The sequence below is a fragment of the Leopardus geoffroyi genome, chromosome D4 (assembly GCF_018350155.1).
Source record: "Leopardus geoffroyi isolate Oge1 chromosome D4, O.geoffroyi_Oge1_pat1.0, whole genome shotgun sequence".
NCBI classification, from domain to species: domain Eukaryota; kingdom Metazoa; phylum Chordata; class Mammalia; order Carnivora; family Felidae; genus Leopardus; species Leopardus geoffroyi.
This window is the reverse complement of record NC_059342.1, coordinates 42,476,139-42,501,450: the sequence shown is the minus strand read 5'-3', so window position 1 is coordinate 42,501,450 and position 25,312 is coordinate 42,476,139. Positions and strand designations below refer to the sequence as shown.

The window sequence follows — 25,312 nt, the reverse complement described above, 5'->3', positions numbered from 1 at the left end:
AATTAGAAACAAAATAAATGTTACAACTGGTACAAAGGAATATGTTCCTAGTAACAGACAACTTACCAGAACTGAAGCATGGTGAAATAGAAAATCTGAACAGATTGATTACTAGCAAGGAAGTTGAATCAGTGATCAAAAACCTCCCAACAAACAAACAAAAGTCTAGGACCAGACAGCTTCACTGGTGAAGTCTACCAAACACTCAAATAAGAATTAATATTAATATTTCTCAAACTCTTTCAAAAAGTAGAAGAGGGACAAACTATTCTAAACACATTTTATGAGGCCAGTATTACCCTGATACCCAAACTAGAAAAGGATCACACACATACACTACAGGCAAATATCCCTGAGGAGCATAAAAGCAAATATTGTGTCTTCAACAAACTATCAGCAAACTGAATTCAGCAATACATGAAAAGGATCACATACCATGATAAGGTGGGATTTATTCCAGAGATACAAGGATGGTTCAACATTCCCAAATTGGTCAAGGTGATATACCACATTAAAAAGAATAAAAATCATATGATCATCTAAACAGATGCTTAGGAAGCATTTGATAAAACTAAACATCTGTTTATGATAAAAACTCTCAACAAAGTAGATATAGAGTGAATGTACTTCAACATAATAAAGGCCACATATGACAAGCCCACAAGTAACATCATAGTCAAAGGTGAAAAGCTGAAAGCTTTTCCTCTAAGATCAGGAACAAGACAAAGATGTCCACTCCTGCTATTTTCATTCAACATAGGATTGGAAGTCCTGTTAGAGAAATTAGGAAATAAATAAGCAAACAAATGGCATTTGGATTGGAGAAGAAGTAAAACTGTCACTATTTGTAAAGCACATGATATTATATAAAGAAAAATCTTAAACATTCCATCAAAAAACTGTTAGAACTAATTAACAAATTCAGAGTAAAGCTGCAGGATACAAAATCAATACACAAAAACCAGTCACTGTTTTTTACACTAATAATGAATATCAGAAAGAAATTAAGAAAAAAAAATCCCATTTACAATTGCATCAAAAAGAACAAAATACCTAGGAATAAATTTAACCAAAGTGAAAAACTTATATATTGAAAACTATAAGACATTAATGAAAGAAACTGAGTGTAGCTCTTTCTGCCCATGGGTCCTGTCCCCATGCTTTAATAAAAACACCTTTTTTACATGAAAGAAAGAAAGAAAGAAAGAAAGAAAGAAAGAAAGAAAGAAAGAAAAGAAGACAGACATTGAAGAAGACACAAATAAATGGAAAGATATTTCACAGTCATGGTTGGAAGAATTAATACTGTTAAAATGTCCACACTCTCCAATACATAGATTCAAAGCAATCCCAAACATCCAATAGTATTTTTCACAGAAATAGAAAAATCCAAAAATTTGTATTGTACCATAAAAGAGCCAAATAGTCAAAGCAATTTTGAGAAAAAAGAACAAAGGTGTAGGTATCATGTTCCCTGATTTCAAACTATATTACAAAGCTACAGTAATCAAACTACCTTGAACTTTTTAAAAAAAAGCTATAGTAATCAAAGCCATATGGTACTGGCATAAAAACAGACACATAGTTCAATGGAACAGAACACACATCACAGAAATAAACCTATATGGTCATATATGATCACGATACATATATGGTCAATTAATTTATGATGAAAGAGATAAGAATGTATGATAGGGAAAGGATGGTATCTTCAATAAATGGCATTGGGAAAATTGGACAGACATATGCAGAAGAATGAAATCTGACCACTATCTTATACCATACACAAAAATCGACTCAAAATGGATTAAGGACTTGAACAGAAGACCTGAAACCATAAAACTAGAGAAAACATAGGCAGCAAGCTCCTGGATATAGGTTTTGGTGATTTTTTTTAGTCTTACACTAAAAGCAAAAGCAACAAAAGCAAAAAATAAACAACTGGGACTACATCAAATGAACAAGCTTCTGCACAGCAAAGGAAACCACCAACAAAATGAAAAGGCAACCTCCTGATTGGGAGAACATATTTGGAAATCATATATCTGATAGGGGGCTAATATTCAAAATATACAAAGAACTCATACAACTTAATAGCAAAAAACAATCTGAGCCAAAATTTGGCAGAGGATCTGAATAGGCGTTTTTCCAAAGAACGTATACAAATGGCCAATAGCTACATGAAAATAGGCTCAACATCATCAATGATCAGGGAAATGCAAATCAAAACCACAATGAGATATCACCTCACACCCATTAGAATGTCTTCTACCAAAAGACAAGAAATAACAAGTGTTGACAAGGATGCAAAGAAAAAGGTACTTCTGTGCACTGCCGGTGTGAATTTAAATTGGTACAACCACAGTATGGAGGTTCCTCTAAAGATTAAAAATAGAACTACCACATGATCCAACAATTCCACTTCTGGGTGTGTATCCAAAGGAAACAAAAACACTACTTTGAAAAAACATATGTGCTCTTATGTTCAACACAGCATAATAGCTAAGATACGGAGAAAACCTACATGTCCATTGAGATACACACACACACACACACACACACACACACACACACACACAAGAATACTATTCAGCTATTTAAAAAAGTGAAATCTTGCCATTTGTGACAACATGGATGAACCTTGAGACCATTATGCTAAATGAAATAAGTCAGACAGAAAAAGACAAATGCTGTACGAACCTTCTTATATGTGGAATCTAAAACAAACAAACCAAACCAAAACCAAGCTCATGGATATAGAGAACAGATTGGTGGTTTCGAGAAGTGGGGGGGCAGGTATGGAGAAATGGATGAACTGTTTTTTCTTTTTTTAGTTTAAATAAATTGAATAAAAAATTTTAAAAAGCACACAGAATGAGATATTAGGTGGCTACTATCAAAAATACAACAAGTGTTGGCAAGAATGTGGAGAAATTGGAACCCTTGTGCACTACTGGTGGGACTGTAAAACGGTGGAACTCTATTCTGTCAAACGCTCTATGCCTCTATTTCTACACTAATCATGATGTTTTATTTACCACAGCTTTATAACATGTTTTGGTGTTTGGTAGGGAAAATATTCCTCTCTTTGTCCATTCTTTTTCATTAGCCATCTTTATTCCTACTTGTCAGTTATTTTTTTTAGGTTTATTTATTTACTTTGAGAGAGAGAGAAAGCGAGATCGGAGGAGGGGCAGAGAGAGAGAGAGAGGGAGAGAGAGAGAATCCCAGGCAGGCTCCACACTGTCAGTGCAGAATCAAATGCAGGGCTCATACTCATGAACCGTGAGATCATGACCCAAGCCTAAATCAAGGGTCAGACGCTAACCTAATTGAGCCACCCAGGTGCCCCTTTAGTTATTTTTGTAGAATCGATTTGTCAGTATCTAGAACTGCACTGACATTTAGATTAACTTTGGAATAAATTCTCACATTTACAGTATTGATTCTTCCTATTCTTAAAACAGTATTTATTCCATTTATTTAATAGTTGATTTATGTCCTCCAGTGTTTTTTAGTCTGCTTTATAGGTTTCTCCTATTTGTTAAAACATTTATTCCTGGGTATTTAATAGTTATTTTTATTATTGTAAATAAAAATTTTAAAATAGCATTTTAAAATATATTATTACTTGTAAAGGCTAATTTATTTTGTTGGTTGACCTTTGTTTAGAACTTATTGCTGAATTATCTAGTTAGTTCTAATAGCTCATGAGTTGATTCTCTAGGATTTTCTATGTCCAAAAACATGTCACTGACAATCACATTTTGGCTGTATACATCCCGTAATTATGTATTTTCTTGTGTATTTTCATTTACAAGAATCTATAGAACCAGTGTTAATAGTAGCAATGAAAGAGACATCTGTGCCTCATTCCTAAGTGGATACTGCTTTTGGTCTCTATATTCTAAGATGGCTCATCACCATATCTAAATTCTTGCAAGTAATAACAAGGAAAAAGGGAGAAGGCATACACCTTCCTTTTAAAGCCCCAAAACACAGTGGGACAAAAAAACCTGAGACTAACCAAATGTAGAAGAAAAGAAGGACAGCTTCATTTTGCTTGTGTCAGCCTATCACCCAGGCTGGTGCTGCTCAGCATAGACAGGGAACTACCAATATGAAAAGAGTTCCTTCCCCTCCCTGGGAAAGGGAGAGTGGGGTGAGCAATCAGCTTCCCCAGCCTTTTGATGCACTGCAAGAAGGAGCCACTTCAGTTTCACCTGACCCAGAGACTGGCACAAGTGAGGTGTACAAAAATGGCCTGGAACAAGGAAAAAGGGCTTGGGCTACCAGTATCAGACATGTGGCAGGCACAACCTCGTTTCACAGTGGCCTGTTCTGCAGAGGACCCCAACAGCTTTTGCTGCTGAAAAAAAACCAATGATCAGGATAGCCCTCATGCACTCCCTGAAGATTTCACCACGGCATTTCCTCCACACAGATTTTCACAGCACATTAAAGGATCATACACCATGGGGCCAACATTTGCAAACCAATAAATGTGACATACTATAATGAGTAAAGGATAAAAATCACATGATCATCTCAATAGAGGCAGAAAAAGCATTTGACAAAATTCAACAATCCTCTCATGATAATAACTCTCAACAAAGTGGTTATAGAAGGGACATTCCTCAACATAATAAAGGCTATATATGACAAGACCACAGCTTACATCATCCCTGACAATGAAAAGTTGAAAGCTTTCCCTCTAAGATCAGGAACAAGACAAGGGTGCCACTGTCACCACTCTTATTCAACATAGTACTGGAAGTCTTAGCTAGAGCAATTAAGCAGCAAAAAGAAATCAAAGGCATCCAAATCAGAAAGGAAGAAGTAAAATTATCTCAGTTTTTCCATGACATGATATTATATAGAGGAAATCCTAGAGACTCCACTAAAAACTCATTAAAAAGAATCAAGTTCAGTAAGTTGCAGGATGCAAAATCACCATACAAAAATTAATTGTGTGTTTATATACTAACAACGAAACACTGGAAAAAATAAAAGAAACAATCCAATTTCCAATAGCACTCAAAACAATAGGAAGTGAAAAATCTATATACACTGAAAACTGTAAGACACTGATGAAAGAAACTGGAAAGATATCCCATGTTCATGGATGGGAAGAATTAATATTGTTAAAATGTCCATACTATCCAAAGCCACCTATAGATTCAATGCAATCCCTATCAAAATTCCAACATCATTTTTCACAAAAATAGAAAAACTATCCTAAAATTTATATGGAAACACAAAAGACCTGAATAGTCAAAGCAATCTTGAGAAAGAACAAAGCTGGAGGCATCATACTTCCCAATTGGAAACTTTATACAACTCATTCAACTCAATAGCAAAAATCCAAATAATCCAATTTAAAACGGACAAAGGACCAGAATAAACATTTTGACAAAGAACACATACAAATAGCCAACAAGTACATTAAAAGGTACTCAATCTCAGTAACCATTGGGAAAATGCAAGTCAATACCACAATGAAATATCACTTCACACCTGTTAGAATGGCTATTACCAAACAGGTAAGAGATAACAAATGTTGGCAAGGATGTGTCGAAAACGGAACCCTGTGCAGTATTGGTGGGAATGTGAATTGATACAGCCATTATGGAGAACAGTATAGAAGTTCCTCAAAAATTAGAAGTAGAATTACCATATGACCCAGCAATCCCACTTCTGGGAATATTCTGAAGAAAATGAATACAGGATCTGAAAGAAATATCTGTACCCTCATTTTCATTGCAACATTATTCACAATAGCCAAGACATAAAAACAATCTCAGTGTCCATCTATGGATGGATGAATGGATGAAAGAAAATGCAGTGTATATACATGCAATGGAATATTATTGAGCCATAAAAAAGGAGGAAATTCTGCTATTTGTGGCAACATGGATGGACCTTGAGAGCATTATACTAAGTGAAATAAGTCAGACAGAGAAATACAAACACCATATTATTTCTCTTACATATAGAATCTAAAGCTGAATTCATAGAAGCAGAGAGTAGAACAGTGGTTGCCAGGGACTGAGGGGTGGGGGAAATGAGACATTGATCAAAGGGTACAAACCTCCAGTGATAAGAACAATAAGTTCCAGGGTGTAATGTACAGCATGGTGACCACAGTTAACAAAAGTGTATTGTATACTTGCAAGTTGCCTGGAGAATACATTTTAAATGTCTTTACCATAACAAGAACAACAACAATAAAATGGTAACTATGTAAGGTGTGAAGGATGTGTTAACCTTACTGTGGTAAACATTTCATGATACATACATATACCACATCATTACACTGTACACCTTAAATTATACAATGTTATATGTCTATTAAATATCAATAAATCTCATAAAAAATAGAAAAAAACATAATTAAGAGACTAGACTGTGCCCAAGTATTAACAATTGTACATATAAAAATAAAATTATAGTCCTCCACAAATGTTCTCACTAAAGAAGCAAGAAATTTATATGCCCAAAACATCTTACTAAATCTTTTCAAAGCAAGCACATATTGGTAATTAAATGATTTAAGCCTCCGGCTAAATGTTGTTCTTTGGCTGATATTTATTTCAGAGCTAACAAAAACCATTGAGAAGATGGAATTTGGCATATGACTCTCACATATAAGCACATTAACAAACTTATATCAGGGCTCAATCAAATTGAGCAAATACTTCTAGGAATTTCCCTTATGGGTTTTATTCAGTTACTAGGAGGATTCAAAGCCTCAGTTATGCCACATATATCCAGGCCACACGCTCAGAACACTTGATTTTACCGCAGGGCAAAATTCCGTATTCAAGACTAGATCTAGAACAGATGGCCACTCCACCTCTTCTATAATCTGGTGTGCCCTATGAAAAATGAAAAGACTAAAGGGAACATAGATTCCACAACAGGGCCAGAACAAACATGGTTGTTATTAATACTACTAATAATATTCATTAGGTACTTTGGTGTACATGATACACCTGGATAAGCTCTGTACAGAATGAGTCCTAGTCATTACAATGTTCCATGTAGGAACGATGTACATTCTTTATGCTCTTTAAGGAATGTGCTTCTTGCCTTCACAGAGTTTTCAATCTAAGCAGTGATTATGTGTCTAATACCTTTCTTGAGCCAGATATAAAATCAATTCCTCAGAATTTAATGAACCCTATTGCATGCCAGTACTTAGGGGATAATGAATGACAATATGTTCAGTGGGAAGAAGAACCGTGCAAAGGCAGGAATGAACACACTACGGGGAAAGCTGGAAAGAAGAGGAGAAGGAGATTAGATTCAGAGCAAGAGAGGGTCAAATTACAGAAGGTTTTAAATTTTTAGAAAGCTTAGATCTAATACAGTAAAGATTTAGGAAGTCATTGATGGTATGTAGCCTCAGATAGTGGCTCCTGAGTATTTCCAGCTGGTCCTAGGGCCATATGCACAAGGAAGTGAAGGATGATAGTCATCTCATTTCTCAGAACCAAATGTCCAATCTTTTCCAATGTTTCTGGTTTGGCATTAGTTTGCTGGTTGCCTTTTATTAGAAAAGTGAATGAAACACCGTAAGTAGTGCCAGTATTAACTACATATTGGCCCTAAAACACAGTTAAGAAAAACAAATTTCAAATTACCATTAGGGTTCTATGAAACACCAAACTATATGTACTGTTATATAGATTCAATTGATAAAAACAATTTAAGGCAGTGTTTTAAAAACTGTATTATGCATAATAATCACCTAACAGTAAATTCAGGTTATTGGCCCCACTCCCACCAAGATTTTGATTTGATAAATTTGGAGTCCCAAATTATGCATTTTATTTAAAAGGAATAGAATCACCTGATTCCAATGCAGCTAATCTAATACCAAACTGAAATAAAGTGGAAAACTTCTGAAAGAGTACTAAAAATGGCTTATCAATACCTTTTATATTTTCCTACTATGTAATGTTACTCAAATTACAAAGACATGAAACCATAGAAATCCTGAATTTATCTATTAAGACATTTATACTTTACATAATTGGTGAAAAATATGAAGGATTAATAGGTCACTCTTCAACGGTTAAAAATTAGATACTTTATTATTAAATATCATTCAAATCATTAGACAAAAATAAAAACTTTGTTTTTTAAAAGACAACTTTTGCTAAGTTACTTTCTGTGAAGAAGTATACCTATTACAATATCACAAAGGTTATTATAGACTTCAGTGTGTAATAGCCATATATGTAGTCCTAACATTCATTTTTCTATTTTTAAAACTTCTGGTTATCAACTCTTTTTAAAAAGGACACATTCAAAGAATATTTCAGGAAAAATAATAATTTGTATTCAAATAAATCTTACTATTACATATTTCATATTTTACATCTTGGCTATAAATGCAACAAACAAAACCCTAATGTGAATATAAAACAAGAAAACAAAGGCTTATGAAACTAAAAGTCATAATAAAAATGGTTTTACATCATGAGTAATGACAATATTCAATGAGAGTGCTATTCATAAGTTAAACAGTGAGACTACTCAACAAGTATTTGGAAGAAATGACACTTTAAATCTGGAAAAGGTAAATTATGTTTATTAAAATTAATACTCTGCAATCATTTGGGGTCCTCTGAGGCAAGGCTTATTGTTTGACTTTATATCAGTTGAAACCTTTGTTAAAAGAGATAAAACACATAAAGTGTTTTATTCCATTCATTTTGTAGATATTTTTAAAATGAGAAAACTCCCAAGGTATCTATGATTTCCAAAGAAACAAAGTAAGGGATTTGTTCTAAATGGGGTACTAACAGTGGTATAAAATTTTGTAAGCAGGAGGGGCCAAGTTGGTGGAGCAGCCTGAAAGTTCTCAGCTTCTCTCATCCCTGAAATGCAGCTAGATCAGCACCAAACCATCTTGCACACCTACAAAATTGACCTGAGGATTAGCACAACAATCTGCATAACTTGAACCACAGAACTGGCAGGTATGCAGTGTGGAGAGGTGAACTGGGGGAGACAGAAGCTGCATAGGGCAGGGAACTGTTTTTGTGGAGAGAGGACACAGAAAGAAGGGAGAGTCCAGGAAAAGCACTCCCCCTGAAAGAAGCTGAGAGAAAGAGAAAGAGTGACTGAACAAGAAAGGGAGAGAGGAGAAAGCAGAGGGTTTCAGTACCACTAGGACTCTATCAACAGGGGGAAGCAGTGTTGAAAATTCCACAGGTCAATACCTGGCCATGCTCTGGTGGGAAGGGTGAATCTCCAGGAGCAGGAAGTGAGGTCTGAGGGGTCCGTGGGCCACATGGGGAGAGGTGGTTCCCTTGCCAGGAGCACATTTGGTAGAGGCTGTGGGGCCTCCCCACAGGCAAAGGTCCCAGTGATCCTGGAGAACAGCCACATTTGCTGGGATTGGAAAAAAGATGCCAGGGGGCAGTGAAACCTGGTGCCAGCTGCGTGTTGTGTTTTGCCATAATTTCTAAACCTCTGCTACCTTGCAATCCCACAAACTTTTCCTGGGGCAAGCAGGCACCCAGCCACAATCACTGAGCATCTGCAGCAGCATGACCCTATGATGTTCCCAGGGGGAAGCTGGCACCTGGCCATTGCTCCACAAGACCCTCCCCCAGAGGGGAGTAGTGGGTCCATGAGGCTGGGCTCTCAGAGGTGAGGGGTTTGGAAACACAGCCCCATATGAGATATAATTCAGGAAGGAGGTGCTGCCTAGTGGGCCGATGCTTGGACGCAGTCAGTGTAGAAGCAGAGAGTGGATGGGAGCCGGAGACAAAGTTAGGGGTTCTTGATTGCTGGTTAGTGAGAGTGCAGAGTTCTGATACCAGACACTGGAAAGCTGGGTGACTCCATTTTTACCACTTGTGCACATGTGCATACCCCTGCACTCATGCCACAATGATCCACCCCAGTAAGCTACGCAGTGCCACCTACTGGAGAACAGACCTGTAACACCAAGCCCTCCCCAACTGCGCCAACCAAGCTCAGCCCTTAGAGGACCACCATAAGTCTCCCCTCCTGCTTAGTGTATGGACTATAAAGTGCTGTATAGTTATACTTCTAGGGGAAATTGGATGTAATTTCATTCGGATTTCATTCTGCTCACTGGTCCTATTTGGGTTTTTTTGGTTTTGGTTTTTGTCTTTTCTTTCCTTTTTCTTTTCTTATTTTTGGATACAGAAAGAGAAAAAAAATTTATTTTGTTTTTTTAAATTAAAACATTTTTTACAGTTTTTTAATACTTTTCTTAATTCTGTTACTTTCTTCATTTCATTTTATTCTATTCTATTGTATACATCTTTAAAAAAATTTTTTATGTTTATTGTTTTTTGATAGACCAAGAAAGACAGAGCACAAGTGGGGGAGGGGTAGAGAAAGAGGGTGACACAGAATCCAAAGCAGGCTCCAGGCTCTGAGCTGTCAGCACAGAGCCTGATGCGGGGCTCAAACTCACAAACTGCGAGATCATGACCTGAGCCAAAGTCAGACGCTTAACCAACTGAGCCACCCAGGCACCCCTGTATACATCTTTTTAAAAGTTTAAACATTTTCTTACTTTTTTTCCCTTTGCCTTTCCTTCCCTTTTTTCTCTATTCTATCAAGCTTTTTCCAACAACCAAACCAAAACACACCTAGAACTAGGTTCCTTTATAAGAATTTTTCTGTTGTTTTTAATTCTTTAATTTTAATTTTCTATTTTATTAATTCTTTTCCTTCCTCCAAAGTGACAAAACAAAGAAATTTACCCCAAAAGAAAGGGCAGGAAGAAATGACAGCCAGGGACTTAATCAACACAGATATAAGCAAGGTATCTGAAGTAGAATTTAGAATCACGATAATAAGAATACTAGCTGGGGTTGAAAAAAAGCATAGAATCCCTTTCTGCAGAGATAAAAGAAGTAAATCTAGTCAGGATGAAATTAAAAATGCTATAACTGAGATGGAATCTCAAATGGATTGACGGTGGCAAGGATGGATGAAGCAGAACAGTGAATCAGCGATATAGAAGACAAAATTATGGAGACTAGTGAAGCAAAAAAAAAGAGGGAAAGTAAGGCAAAAGAGCACAATATAAGAATTAGAGAACTCAGTGACTCATTAGAGAGGAATAACATCCAAATCATAGGAGTCTTAGAAAATGAAGAGAGAGAAAGAGGGGTAGAAGTTTTATGTTAGCAAGTCATAGTGGAAAACTTTCCTAACCTGGGGAAACACACAGACATCAAAATCCAAGAAGCAGAGAACTCCCATTAGATTAAAAAAAACCCAACCAGTAACAAGGCATATCATAGTCAAATTCACAAATACACAGACAAGGAAAGAATTATGAAAACAGCAAGGGAAAAAAGTCCTTAATCTGTAAGGGAAGACAGATCAGGTTCATAGCAAACCAATCCAGAGAAACTTGGCAAGCCAGAAAGGAGTGGTAGGATATTTTCAACATGCTGAATTGGAAAAATATGCAGCCAAGAATTCTTTATCCAGCAAGGCTGTCACTGAAAGTAGAAGGAGAGATTAAAAGTTTCCTAGATAAACAAAAACTAAAGGAGTTGGTAACCATTAAACCAGCCCTGCAAGAAATTTTAAGGGGAACTCTCTGAGGGAAGAAAAGAGGAAACAAAACAAAACAAAACAAAACAAGACCAAAAGCAACAAAGACTAGAAAGGACCAGAGAACATCACCAGAAACTCCAACTCTACAGGCAACACAATGGCAATAAATTCATATCTTTCAGTACTCACTGTAAATGTCAATGGACTAAACGCTCCAATGAAAAGACATAGGATAATAGAATGGATAAGAAAACAAGATCTATCTATATGCTGTTTACAAGAGACCCATTTTAGACCTAAAGACACCTTCAGATTGAAAGTAAGGGGGTGGAGAACCATCTATCATACTAATAGTCACCAAAAGAAAGCCAGAGTACCCATACTTCAATCAGACAATCTAGATTTTAAATTAAAGCCTGTAACAAGAGATGAAGAATGGCATTATATCATAATTAAGGGGTCTATCCACCAAGAGGATCTAACAATTGTAAACATGTATGCCCCCAATGTGAAACACCCAAATATATAAATCAATTAATCACAAACATAAAGAAACTCATTGATAATCATACCATAATAGTAGAGGACTTCAACACCCCACTTACAGTAATGGACAGATCATCTAAGCAGAAAAGTCAACAAGGACACAATGGCTTTGAATGACACACTGGACCAGATGGACTTAACAGATATATTCAGAACATTTCATCCTAAAGCAGCAAAATACACATTCTTCTCCAGTGCACATGTAACATTCTCCAGAATAGATCACATAATGGGACACAAATCAGCCCTCAACAAGTACAAAAAGATCAAGATCATGCCGCGCATATTTTCAGACCATAACGCTATGACACTTGAAATCAACCACAAGAAAAAAGGCGGAAAGAGAAATACTTGGAGACTAAAGGATATTTCACTAAAGAATGAATGGGATAACCAAGAAATTAAAGAGGAAATTAAAAAGTACCGGAAGTCAATGAAAATGATAACATGATAGCCCAAAACTTCTGAGATGCAGCAAAGGCAGTCATAAGAGGGAAGTAAATAGCAACCCAGGCCTTCCTAAAGAAGGAAGAAAGGTCTCAGATACACAACCTAACCGTACACCTTAAAGAGCTGGAAACAGAACAGCAAATAAAACCCCAAACCAGCAGAAGACAGGAAATAATAAGATTAGAGCAGAAATCAATGCTATCGAAATAAAAACAAAACAGTAGAACGGATCAATGACACCAGGAGCTAGTTCTTTGAAAGATTAACAAAACTGATAAACCCCTAGCATGTGTGACCAAAAAGAAAAAAGAAAGGACCTATATAAATAAAATCAAGAATGAAAGAGAAAAGATCACAAGCAACACTGCAGAAATAAAAACAATAATAAGAAAATATTATGAGCAGTTATATGTCATAAATTGGGCAATCTGGAAGAAATGGACAAATTATTAGAAACATATAAACTACATAAACTGAAACAGGAGGATATAGAAAATTTTAACAGACCCATAACCAGTAAAGAATTTGAATTAGTAATCAAAATCTCTCAAAAAATAAGAGTCCAGGGCCGACGGCTTTCCAGGGGAATTCTACCAAACATTTAAAGAAGAGTTAGCACCTACTCTTTTGAAGCTGTTCCAAAAATAGAAATGGAAGGAAAACTTCCAAACTCATTCTATGCGGCCAGAACTACCTTGATTCCAAAAGCAGACAAAGACCCCACTAAAAAAAGGAGAACTACAGACCAATTTCCCTGATGAACATGGATGCAAAAATTCTCAGCAAGACACTAGCCAACCAAATCCAACATAACATTAAAAGAATTATTCACCATGATCAAGTGGGATTTATACCTGGGATGCAGGGCTACTTCAATATCCATAAATCAATGTGATAAATCACATTAAGAAAGAATATGAACCACATAATCCTCTCAATAGACACAGATAAAGTATTTGACAAAATACAGCATCCTTTCTTAATAAAAGTCCTCAAGAATCTAGGGATAAAGGATCATACCTCAAGATCATAAAAGCCATAAACAAAAGACCCACCGCTAATATCATTCTCAATGGGAAAAAATTGAGAGCTTTCCCCCTAAGGTCAGGAACACGGCAGGGATGTCCATTCTCACCACTGTTATTCAACCTAGTATTGGAAGTCCTAGCCTCAGCAATCAGACAACACAAAGAAGTAAAAGGCATCCAAACTGGCAAGGAGGAAGTCAAACTTTCACTGTTCGCAGATGACATGATACTCCATATGGAAAAGCCAAAAGATTCCACCAAAAAACTTCTAGAACTGATTCATGAATTTAGCAATGGCGCAGGATATAAAATCAATGCACAGAAATTGGTCACATTCCTATACACCAATAATGAAGCAGCAGAAAGAAATCAAGGACTTGATCCCATCACAACTGGACTAAAAACCATAAAACACCTAGGAATAAACCTAACCAAAAAGGTGAAATATCAATACACTGAAAACTATAGAAATGTCATAAAAGAAACTGTAGAAGACACACAAAAAAAGGGAAAAATATTCCATGCTCATGGATTGGAAAAACAAATTGTTACAAAGTCGATACTATCCAAAGCAATCTACATAGTCAAAGAAATCCCTATCAAAATAACACCAGCATTCTTCACAGAGCTAGAACAAATAAACCTAAAATCTGTATGGAACCAGAAAAAATCCCCAAGAGCCAAAGCAATCCTGAAAAAGAAAACCAAAGCTGGAGGCATCACAATTCCAGACTTCAAGCTGTATTACAAAGCTGTAATCATCAAGACGCTATGGTACTGGTACAAAAACAGATGCACAAATCAATGGAACAGAATAGAGAACGCTGAAATGGACCCACAGACATATGGCCAATTAATCTTTGACAAAGCAGGAAAGAATATTCAATGGAATAAAGACAGTCTCTTCAGCAAATGGTGTTGGGAAAACTGGACAGCAACATGTGGAAGAATGAAGCTGGACCACTTTCTTACACCATACACAAAAATAAACTCAAAATGGATGAAAGGCCTAAATGTAAGACATGAAGACATCAAAATCCTAGAGGAGAAAGCAGGCAAAAACCTCTTTGACCTCAGCCACAGTAACTTCTTACTCAACATGTCTCCAGGGGCAAGGGAAACAAAAGCACAAATGAACTACTGGGACCCCATCAAAAAAACAATGCTTCTGTACAGCAAAGAAAACAATCAGTAAAACTAAAAGGTAACCGATGGATTGGGAGAAGATATTTGCAAATGACATATCAGATAAAGGGTTAGTATCCAAAACCTATAAAGAACTTATCAAACTCAACACCCAAAAACAAATAATCCAGTGGGGAAATGGACAAAAGACATGAATAGACACTTTTCCAAAGAAGACATCCATCCAGATCACTAACAGACACAATGAAAAAATGCTCAACATCACTCATCATCAGGGAAATACAAATCAAAACCACAATGAGAAACCTGTCAAATTGGCTAAAATTAACAACTCAGACAATGACAGAGGTAAGAGGAACCCTTTTGCACTGCTGGTAGGGATGCAAACTGTGCAGCCACTCTGGAAAACAGTATGGAAGTTCCTCAAAAAATTAAAAATAGAACTACCTTATGACACAGCAACTGCACTACTAGGTATTTATCCAAAGGATACAGGTGTGTTGTTTCGAAGGGGCACATGCACCCCAATGTTTATAGGAGTACTATCGACAATAGCCAAAGTATGGAAAGAGCCCAAATGTCCATCCGCGATTGAATGGGTAAAGATGTGGTATACTATACAATGGAGTATTACTTTGCAATCAAAAAGAAAAAAAATCTTGACATTTGCACCAACACGGATGGAAGTAGAGTGTATTATGCTAAGCGAAATTCATCAAAGAAAGACAAGTATCATATGACTTCACTCATATGTGGAATTTAAGATACAAAACAGATGAACCTAATGGAAGGGAAGCAAAAACTATAAAAATATGGAGGGGGACAAAACACAAGAGACTCTTAAATATAGAGAAAAAACTGAGGGTTGCTGGAAGGGTTGTGGGTAGAGGGATAGGCTAAATGGGCAAGGGGTATTAAGGAGAACACTTGTTGGATGAGCACTGGGTGTTATATGTAGGGGATGAATCACTGAATTCTACTCCTGAAATCATTATTGCACTATATGCTAATGAACCTGGATGTAAATTAAAAAGTAAATAAAAAAATAAAAAATAAATTAAAAAAAAATTTAAGAGCCAATTTTTAGAGGAATAAAGAATACAAATAATAGTGGGGTTATTAGGGGAAGGAGACAGGAAGTAGCATTGTTATTTTACTGTATAGTTTAAATTTTCCTTTTATAAAGATTCCATAAATTGAAAATACATCATATATTTAAGTAAATTTCTAGGGCTATGCTATGTCAGTTCTTTTAAATTTTTTAAAAACATTTTTATGTTTATTTATTTTTGAGAGAAAGAGAGAGGAGAGCCACAGCACAAGCAGGGGACAGGCAGAGACTGAGACACACAAAATCTGAAGCAGGCTCTAGGCTCTAAGCTCTCAGCACAAAGCCTGATGCGGAGCTCAAACACATAAACTGTGCCTGAGCTGAAGTCAGACGCTTATCCCTATACTTATTTCATCCATCCCCCCACCCACCTGTCACCTAGTAATCAGCAGTTTGTTCTCCAAGTTAGGAATCTTGTTTTTTTGTCTCTTTTTTCTTAGTTCATTTGTTTTGTTTTTCAAATTACACATGAGTGAAATAATATGGTATTTATCTTTCTCTGACTTTGCTCACCTAGCAATATACTCTCTAGGTCCATCCATGTTGTTGCAAATGCAAGATCTTATTCTTTTATATGGCTGAGTAATACTTCATTGTACATCTATATACCACATTTTCTTTATCCATTCATCCATTGATGGGACACTTGGGTTGCTTCTATAATTTGATTATTATAAATAATGCTGCAATAAGCATAGGGGTCCATATATCTTTTCAAACTAGTTTTTCATATTCTTTGAGTGAATACCCAGTAGTGGAATTCCTGGGTTATATGATAATTCTATTTTTAATTTTTTGAGGAACCTCCATACTGCCTTCCACAGTGGCTGCATCAGTTTGCATTCCCGGTAATGGTGCGTGAGGGTTCCTTTTGTCCACACCCTCACCAAAACTTGTTGTTTCTTATTATTGATTTTAGCCATTCTGACAGGTAAGAGGTGATATCACACTGTGGTTTCGATTTGCATTTCCCTGATGATGAGTGATATTGAGCATGTTTTAATGTGGTGGCCATCTGGATATCTTCTTTGGAGAAATGTCTGTTCATGTCTTCTGCCCATTTTTTAATTGGGTTACTTGTTTTCTTGTGTGTTGAGTTGTATAAGTTCTTTATATATTTTGGATACTAACTCTTTATCAGATATGTCATTTGCAAGTATCTTCTCCCATTCAGTAGGTTATCTTTTAGTTTTGTTGATGGTTTCCTTCACTGTGCAAAAGCTTTTTATTTTGATGTAGTTTCGACAGTTTATTTTTACTTTTATTTCCCTTGCGTCATGAGACATACCTAGAAAAATGTTTCTATGGCCAATGTCAGAGAAATTATTGCCTGTGCTCTCTTGTAGGATTTTCATGGTTTCATATCTTACATTTAGCTCTTCAATCCATTTTGAATTTATTTTTGTGTATGATGTAGAAAAGTGGACCAGTTTTATTCCTTTGCATGTAGCTATCCTGTTGTTCCAGCACCATTTATTGAAGAGACTGTCTTTCCCACTGCCTAGTCTTGCCTCCTTTGTTGAAGATTAATTGGCCATATGATCATGGGTTTATTTCTGGGCTCTCTATTCTATTGATATATGTCTCTATTTATGTGCCAGTACCATACTGATTACTACAGCTTTGTAGTATATGACATGCCAGTTTTTAATCATGCATGCCTTCTGAAGGACACAATGGCATGAGAACTTAATCTCATCAAAAATTTAAAAAAAAAAAAGAAAGAAAAAAGAACAGTGTGGTTACAGGAGAAAAGAGAGAAAGAGTTGCTTTCCCACTGTAATCAAACTATTTTGGTGATTATTTTTAAAGGCCAAAGAAGTATCATTAAAATCTCACATTTCTGGGGCACCTGGGTAGCTTGATCAGTTGGGTGTCCAACTCTTGATTTCAACTCAGCCATGATCTCATGGTTTGTCAGTTCGAGCTCCACATTGGGCTCTATGCTGACAGTGCAGAACTTGCTTGGGATTCTGTCTCCCTCTCTCTCTTTCCCTCCCCCGCTTGCTTTCCTTTTCTCTCAAAATAAAGAAAGATAAACTTTAAAAGAAATCTTACATTTCTAATGGAAATTTAACTTGATTAGGTAGTGATCATTACTTACCACATGCCAACTATTTTGCAAGGCACCAGGTAGATGTTGTGAAGGTGGAAATTGATAAAACATTGTCTTTGACTTTAAAAGACTCATAATCTCTCTAGTGGCAATGGATTCCTTTCCTAGCTATAATACAAGGCAGAAGAAAAGGCACCACATAGAGGTGTAAATGACTTATAGTGGGACTGAAGCAGCAGAGCAATCACCAGATTCCTGGTCCTCAGTGCCTGGTGTCTCTGAAACCAAAGCTGCTCTTCCTCAGCTCTCACAGAAGAGTTAAGGGAAGAGCTCTGTCCAAACGTATGGGGCAAAACTACAGACCACAGGCCTAAAAGCTTCTTATAAAAACTTTCAAACAAACCACCTGTATCCTTCCCTTCTCCATCACCCTCAGTGGTTCCTTATAGCCAATTACTGAGCCTTTCTGGGGATTCTTCAGCTGTCAGATAATTTCTAGAGAGTACAGCCTTTGCGGGCACTTAGGTTTGTCTTCCTTTTTTTCTGCTAAGTCATTTACCATTCCTTTACCCATTCCATGTCTGACAGGCTATGGACTGGGGTTGAGATGTCTCTGAACTTCAATAAACCTGGGACAAGTTTCTGATTGTTCCTGCTGGATTTTCAAAAGGAGAGTAGAATGGAAATGACTTAATTATTTCATCTTAGAATCTGTCTTATGTGATTACTGCAATTTCATAACTGAACTAACATTAAGAAAAGAATATTAAAAACAGGGTAGAAAATTTTAAGCTCCAGCTATAAAACCAGATCTGTTATAGACAAAAATTGAACAATGTGGAGAGTAAGGTAGAAGAAGATGTTTTATGGTTTTCAGAAAGCAGAAAGAAATCACAAAGTATCCCAAATCATCTCAAGTAGGCCACCACTCTGCCTGAACTAAAGCACGAGTTAGTAAACTGCAAATAATTCAAACCTTCACAAAGATGGTGAACTCCTCCACTTTCTCATTGGCTAAGAGCAACTTCTTTTGTGCACCTTCTAGGGCCTGCTCACTTTTCAGTGCTAATCCTTGAAGATGCTTGGATGCTGCTGTTTCAATTTCTGCCATTGCAGATTCAGTCTCACTTATTTTTGATACTAGGAGACCAAGCTTGACATCCTGCAAGAGACCGGTAATCACAGAATAAAAAATAATTCATAAACATATTTAGAAGATTTAGTTATTCATGTTAGATAAAGAAATGACTTCATGATTCTTTTTATGTATGTGTTTGTTTTCATTTGGGTTAAATTGATGGTTTTTTTATTTTCAATAAAATATGGTGAGCACATATTCTCATATATCTATCATCAAAATTAGTTTGTTTTTAAAAAATTATAAATCATTAAAGACATGGAAGCTATTTTAGACCAAAAGATCTCATATGTCAATGGAAATATTTAATTAGTTTATAAGTTTAGGTGGATCTAAAAAATTTATATCCATTTTTGCCAGTTCTTAATAGTAGTGTTCATTTAAAAGACATTATCAAGGAGCACCTGGGTGACTCAGTCAGTTAAGCATGCAACTTTGGCTCAGGTCATGATCTCATGGTTTGTGAGGTTGAGCCCCACATCAGGCTCTCTGCTGTCAGCATGGAGCCCTCTTCAGATCCTTTCTCTCCCTCTCTCTCTGCCCCTCCCTTGCTTGTGTGTGCCTTCTCTCTCTCTCTCTCTCTCTCTCAAAAATAAACATTAAAAAATGAAAAAAAAATTATTAAGATACAAAATCTGTTTCTCTAATATAGCATTACCTTTAATGTTAAACAAATGCTTAGTGTTTCATGTAGAGGTATGAACAGTTTTGTTCATAGTAATTTTGGGCAGAAAAAAATTACAGTTTTAAAAATGAAAAAGATATGGTTATATTCAATTTCTAAGCTAACATGTCTGAAAAGCATACCTTTTTTTCTAATTCCTCTTTAGTTTTTTGATACATCTGTTCAAACTGTGACTTCTCCTTTACAGCAACACTGAGTCTCTGTTTTAGTGAATCAATTGACACCTTCCTGTTGGAACACTCTTCAGTTAGTGTCTTCACCTACATTAAAAGCATAATGATAACTATTATTGGTAAAGCCATTCTAGGAGTATACTCTATTTGTTTCAACAGAAACCAAATGATCCATGAATAAGTCTAATTTCATTTATTTTCTCATAAATGATATCACATTTAAATAATAAGAGCAAAAAAATATAAATGATATCAAATTCAAAGTAAATTAGATTTGGAGAACTCACTATGAATGAGACTAAAATCCTTAAGTCAATAGCAAAATGAAAAATGCACAAAAATGTATGAATACAATACTAATTTTAACTATGTTTCCTTTAATTACTAACCTTAACCTCCTTAAGCAGGGGATTGGTTGTCTTGAATTCTTAAGTAAGTCATGGATAACTTTCAGTTCTATCTCCAATATAACGTGTACTTTTCAGGATAAAATTAAATAATAATGTAACATAGTTATTATACATTTGAAAGAAGAAATAGTTTTTCTTTTTTCATTTAATGCCACTAAAGATATAATTACTTATACACAGATTCTAAGACTATATCTGAAATGATTATTAAAGTTTAAAAATCAGCAAAATTTCAGTGATAACACTGAAAAAACCTATAGGAAGTAATTATAATTTATGTGGGTGTGTGGGAAGAGAAAGAGAAAGAAAATCCACATGCATTTGTCTTGCTCATGTAAAATTTTCTTTCTTAAATCCATTTGAGCTAAGAGATACTTAGATTTTTATCTCCAACAAGAAAAGTAAGGGAGATGCTCTCTCTGGAGTGGATAACATTTAGTGAATGCCAGAGCACAAGCTGCTTTAGGAGTTGTGCAAATAGCACCTTTTTTTTTTTTTTTTTTTTTTTTTTTAAATATCTCTTAGTCAGCAAATTGCTGATTTCTACTTTGGGGCCAGATATACAACTATGTTAAATAAAGCTCTCTTCCTAAGTATACTGAATTAAGTGTATCAAAGGAAAAAGTACACTTTTAAAAAACTGTGGTAAGTACACTTTTTAAAGATCTTCTGGTAGTTATTGGTTATTACCTTTTTCATTTAAAAATATATGCTTGATTCTATCATAAATGTTAGTAAATTAAATAAAGCAAATAAATAATTTATAAATTGTATAAATTCAACTTTAAAATGTTGAATAAAATGTAATTATATACCCAGAAACACTGAAAGTTTTAAAAATTAAACGTGATTATCCTCTCATGGCATGTTTACAAATACAAAGAGAACGTGTGACTATATTATGTATGACATTTTAGAGTTTTGAATTTTAAAACAACGTACTTTCAGATCAAACAATGTAATTATGTAACAGTACACATGTATTCTATGAATATTTTCTAGGAATTTATTAAGACTGAATATTCAAGTTAAGAAGATAAAAGTGGTATTTTCTAGTGTCAGAGAACATAAAAATTGATACCTTTTTTTCAAGATTTTCTAACATTTCATTAATACTCTCATTACTTTCCAAATTTACTTTCTGTCGAAATTTCAAGTCCTCTATCAAATGTCTTTTCATGGTTATATCCCTCTCCATTCGAGATATCCTTGAAGGGGAAAAAAGATATTTTATAAGAGAGATAGAAAATACTTAATTTTTAAATGCTAACTGATATTAATTGCAAATTAATAAGATATTTGCATGAGATGGAGTACTGATCTATTCATACTCTGTGTACTTATAAAATCCAAAATCCAGTTGTGACTGGTAATTACAGTATAATATATATGCATTAAGGCATAAAAATTGAAGAATTGAGAAAGATTGACAAAATTTATGAAAAATTAAAATTATTATATTTAGGGGTGCCTGGGTGGCTCACTTGGTTGAGCATCTGACTATTTTGGCTTGGGTTGTGATCTCATGCTTGTGACGATCAGCCCCGTGTTGGGCTCTGCACTGGGAGCCTGCCTGGGATTCTCTCTCCCCTCTCTCTCTCTGCTCCTTCCCTGCTTGCACTCTCTCTCAAAATAAAAGATAAAAAATAAAATAAAATAATTATATTTAAATTATATTATTGCATTGCTCAGAAAAATCAAACTGATATTCAGAGATCATTAAAAAGCATAGCACTGATAGAAAATAATTCTGTATTTTAATAAACAAACAAATGTAAAATCTTATAATCTGATACAAAAACACTAAAATTAGGCATTGTATCTTCTAATTTAATATCACGTACGATTGAACTGACATATCAGTTTAGCTTAAGTTGATGACAGATATGAAATGGTAGCTGCAGAAACAACTATTACTGTGCCTACTAAATCATAACAGGTAACATTTACTGAGTGCTCATTAGGTGCCAGTCTCTGTTACAAGTACTTTATACGCTCTCTCTTAATCTTCACAAGAATTTTACGAGCTAATACTATTAAACTGAGATACAGAGCTGGCAGGTAGAGGAACTAGGATTCAAAGACTATTTCTCTAGGGCCCTCACTATTAGTAAATAAGACTGCCTCTTATGCTAATAAATAAACTTGAAGATACTTTGTTTACAAAATTAACCAATATTTTTGTCAGTAGTTTCATCTGTTAATATCACTTCTAAGTGATCTTCACTTAAAATGTAGTATATATGTATCTGCATTATTTTGCTAATACATATGTATATATTCTCAAATTATCAGGGACAGACAGACTGGCATTCCACCTAAACATGTTATCACCCCCTAAGCTCTCATACATCTATAAATATACAGAGAAAATCATTTTGATTCAGTGAGATAGGACATTTTAAACCCCTTTTTGTTAAGAAAAACAACAACACATAAAATACGAACTTTTGTAATCTTCCATTTATTTTAGAGACCAACAAAAACTTTCCTTTTCTTCAACCTTAGCTTTATAAGCTTAGGCATTAAATCCAATTTGAGATCAACCTACATATATAATTTTGGTCAAAGAATTACCACATTCAGAAGTGTTTTGTTCGTAGTCTTTAGGTCATTAATTTATATACATTCAAAATTAAATGGTTACTTCTAAGAAGGAAAATATAACTTTAAATATTCTTACTCTAATTAAAAAATATTAAATAGCTTGTCATCAACTATGCTTATAGATAATATTCCTTGAACTTTCATCTTATTGAGGCTTAAACATGAAGGAAGGAAAAGCTAATTTTTAACATGGGGTTTTGTTTCTTGCGTGCAATGTTTAATAGAGTTAACTACCACTAGGTGGCACCAAATACAATGGATAAAAATATCAAGAACATACTTTTCATGCATTTCCTTTATGTGTTCTTCTTTTGCTAGGAGTTCAAATTTCAGAGACTTCACATTTGAGGACTGTTTAGTGAGCTCATTAGTTGCATTCTAGATTAAAAACACATATAAAATCAAATAAACTTTTCAATTTTTGGTCAAATGCAGCATCAAAATAAATGCCATTCTCATGAAGAGTAATAATATTGAAATAAATATGATTATAATTACGAAGGGCATTTTAATATACTTGTATATTTTAATATTTTTAAATGGTTTATTTTATATGTTTTAACAGAAGTACTATGGTATACTAAATTTTTATATAACACACCAAAACCACAAAAGAATGCCATCATATAAGAATTACAAAAAGTACACACACAAAGTACTTTCTGAGGAATAAGGACTATCTCTGTAAAATGTAAATGTGCATGTGATTAATTTAGTATTTTGATAGGCTAACAAGATCATGTGAAATGAAAGCTTGATTTACTAAGAACCTGTTATAACAGACTAAATGTGGTCACAAATACTTTGCTGCTCCTCCCATCAAGAGGGATCCATCTTCTAAACCTTTAAGCCTGGTCTGGTCTGGCCTGTGATTTGCTTTGACCAAGGCAAATGTGGCAGAAATGACATTATGCAAGTACCAGCTGCTGGGCCTAAACCCTTGCAGCTACACCTTTGGCTCTTGGAATGCTGCCTGGGATCACCTTGCAGGGAAGACAGAGGAAAGGCCATGGAGGAGTACTGGGGTATCCCAGCAGACAGCCTGCAGACCAACTCCCAGGCTGTGAGTGAGGCTATCTTGGAACTTGCAGTCCAGGTAAATCCTTGAATTAAAAGAATGCAGGCATATCAGAGACCTCAAAAGAGAGAAGTAAAAGAACTGCCCAGTCAACCCACCGGATCATAAGAATTAATAAACTGCCATTGTTTTGAGCTGCTACATTTTAAGATAGTTTGTTAGACAGTAATAGATAACTGATAAGGAATCTTAGGGATACTAAATACTTCCTTACTTGAATTTATTGATCACACTATTTATTATTAAAATATTCATGCATAAACATGAGTTTTTCAAAGCAGAACAGTTTTGTGGTATTTGTTAACGCACAGCCCAAGAGCCAGAGGTACTAGTGTATCAGGAACCCTAACTTTCAATTTTGACTCAAGTGCTAAGTAGATAAGTAATCTGACACATTACCTAGTGTGTCTGATATTATAGTTTCTCCACCTACAAGACAGTAATAACATACATTAAGTTACTTGTTAAAATTTAGAAGTATTAACTTGATATAAATAGAATAAAATATGATAGCTTTAAATATATTTGGAATAGTTATTTTGCTAATCTTTCTTTGTAACTACAATCAATTGTTTCTGTTAGAGCTATTCCCAGGTTTGACTGACTCATGCTAAAAAAAATTGTAAATCTGTAAAGATGAAACCATTAATCATGAAACCATTGCTCACACCATTTAAATACAAGTCAAATTCATTAGACAGACTTTAAGTATCTTAATGGTATAGAATATGTGAATAAAATTTTTGAAATAATTTCAACTTTTACATTCAATATATAAATTTCTTAAAAACTTAGGCTTAAAAACCTTAACATGGCAAGTAGACTGAATTTTAAAAATTTTGATTAAATGTTTGTGTAATGCAATCTAAATTTCCAGCATATATGATGTGCATTGCCAGAATAAGATATTCCACACTAGTGAATTTAGCAGATAATTGAAGCTTTTGCTTTAATTATTAATCTTAAATTCTCTCTGGAATGATTGTTCACTCACTTAGAAATATGAACATCTATAATTACATTAAGCTAATAAAGATACTTCTATATAGCTATATATTATAATCACTGTATTAATTATATATATTATATTGCTGTATTATAGTATCACTATATCATTATATAATCATGTCTTTTGGAACTATTATGATATAAATGGCAACTTACCCCTACTCTAAATGGTCCCGGAGTGCTGTTTTTCTAATTTTTTGTTTTTACCTTAACATTTTAATATTTTCTTTTTCTCTGTTGATCTATTGGTCTGTTGGTCGACATTTCTTCCTTTTCCCATATTCCTGACTGAAAACAATCACCCTGCCCCT

General features: G+C 34.9%; 1 protein-coding gene across 2 annotated transcripts in view; it reads right to left on the bottom strand.

The window, feature by feature from the left end:
* CNTLN (centlein) overlaps positions 1–25,312 on the bottom strand; it is a 310,623-nt gene that overhangs the window by 27,104 nt on the left and 258,207 nt on the right. For both annotated transcript variants that reach the window (XM_045470092.1, XM_045470093.1), the window contains exons 20-23: positions 23,196–23,293; positions 21,390–21,516; positions 19,848–19,985; positions 18,879–19,064 (exon numbers count right to left, since the gene is read on the bottom strand). In XM_045470092.1, coding sequence (XP_045326048.1) covers positions 18,879–19,064; positions 19,848–19,985; positions 21,390–21,516; positions 23,196–23,293 — 549 coding nt within the window. The remainder of the gene's footprint in view (positions 1–18,878; positions 19,065–19,847; positions 19,986–21,389; positions 21,517–23,195; positions 23,294–25,312) is intronic.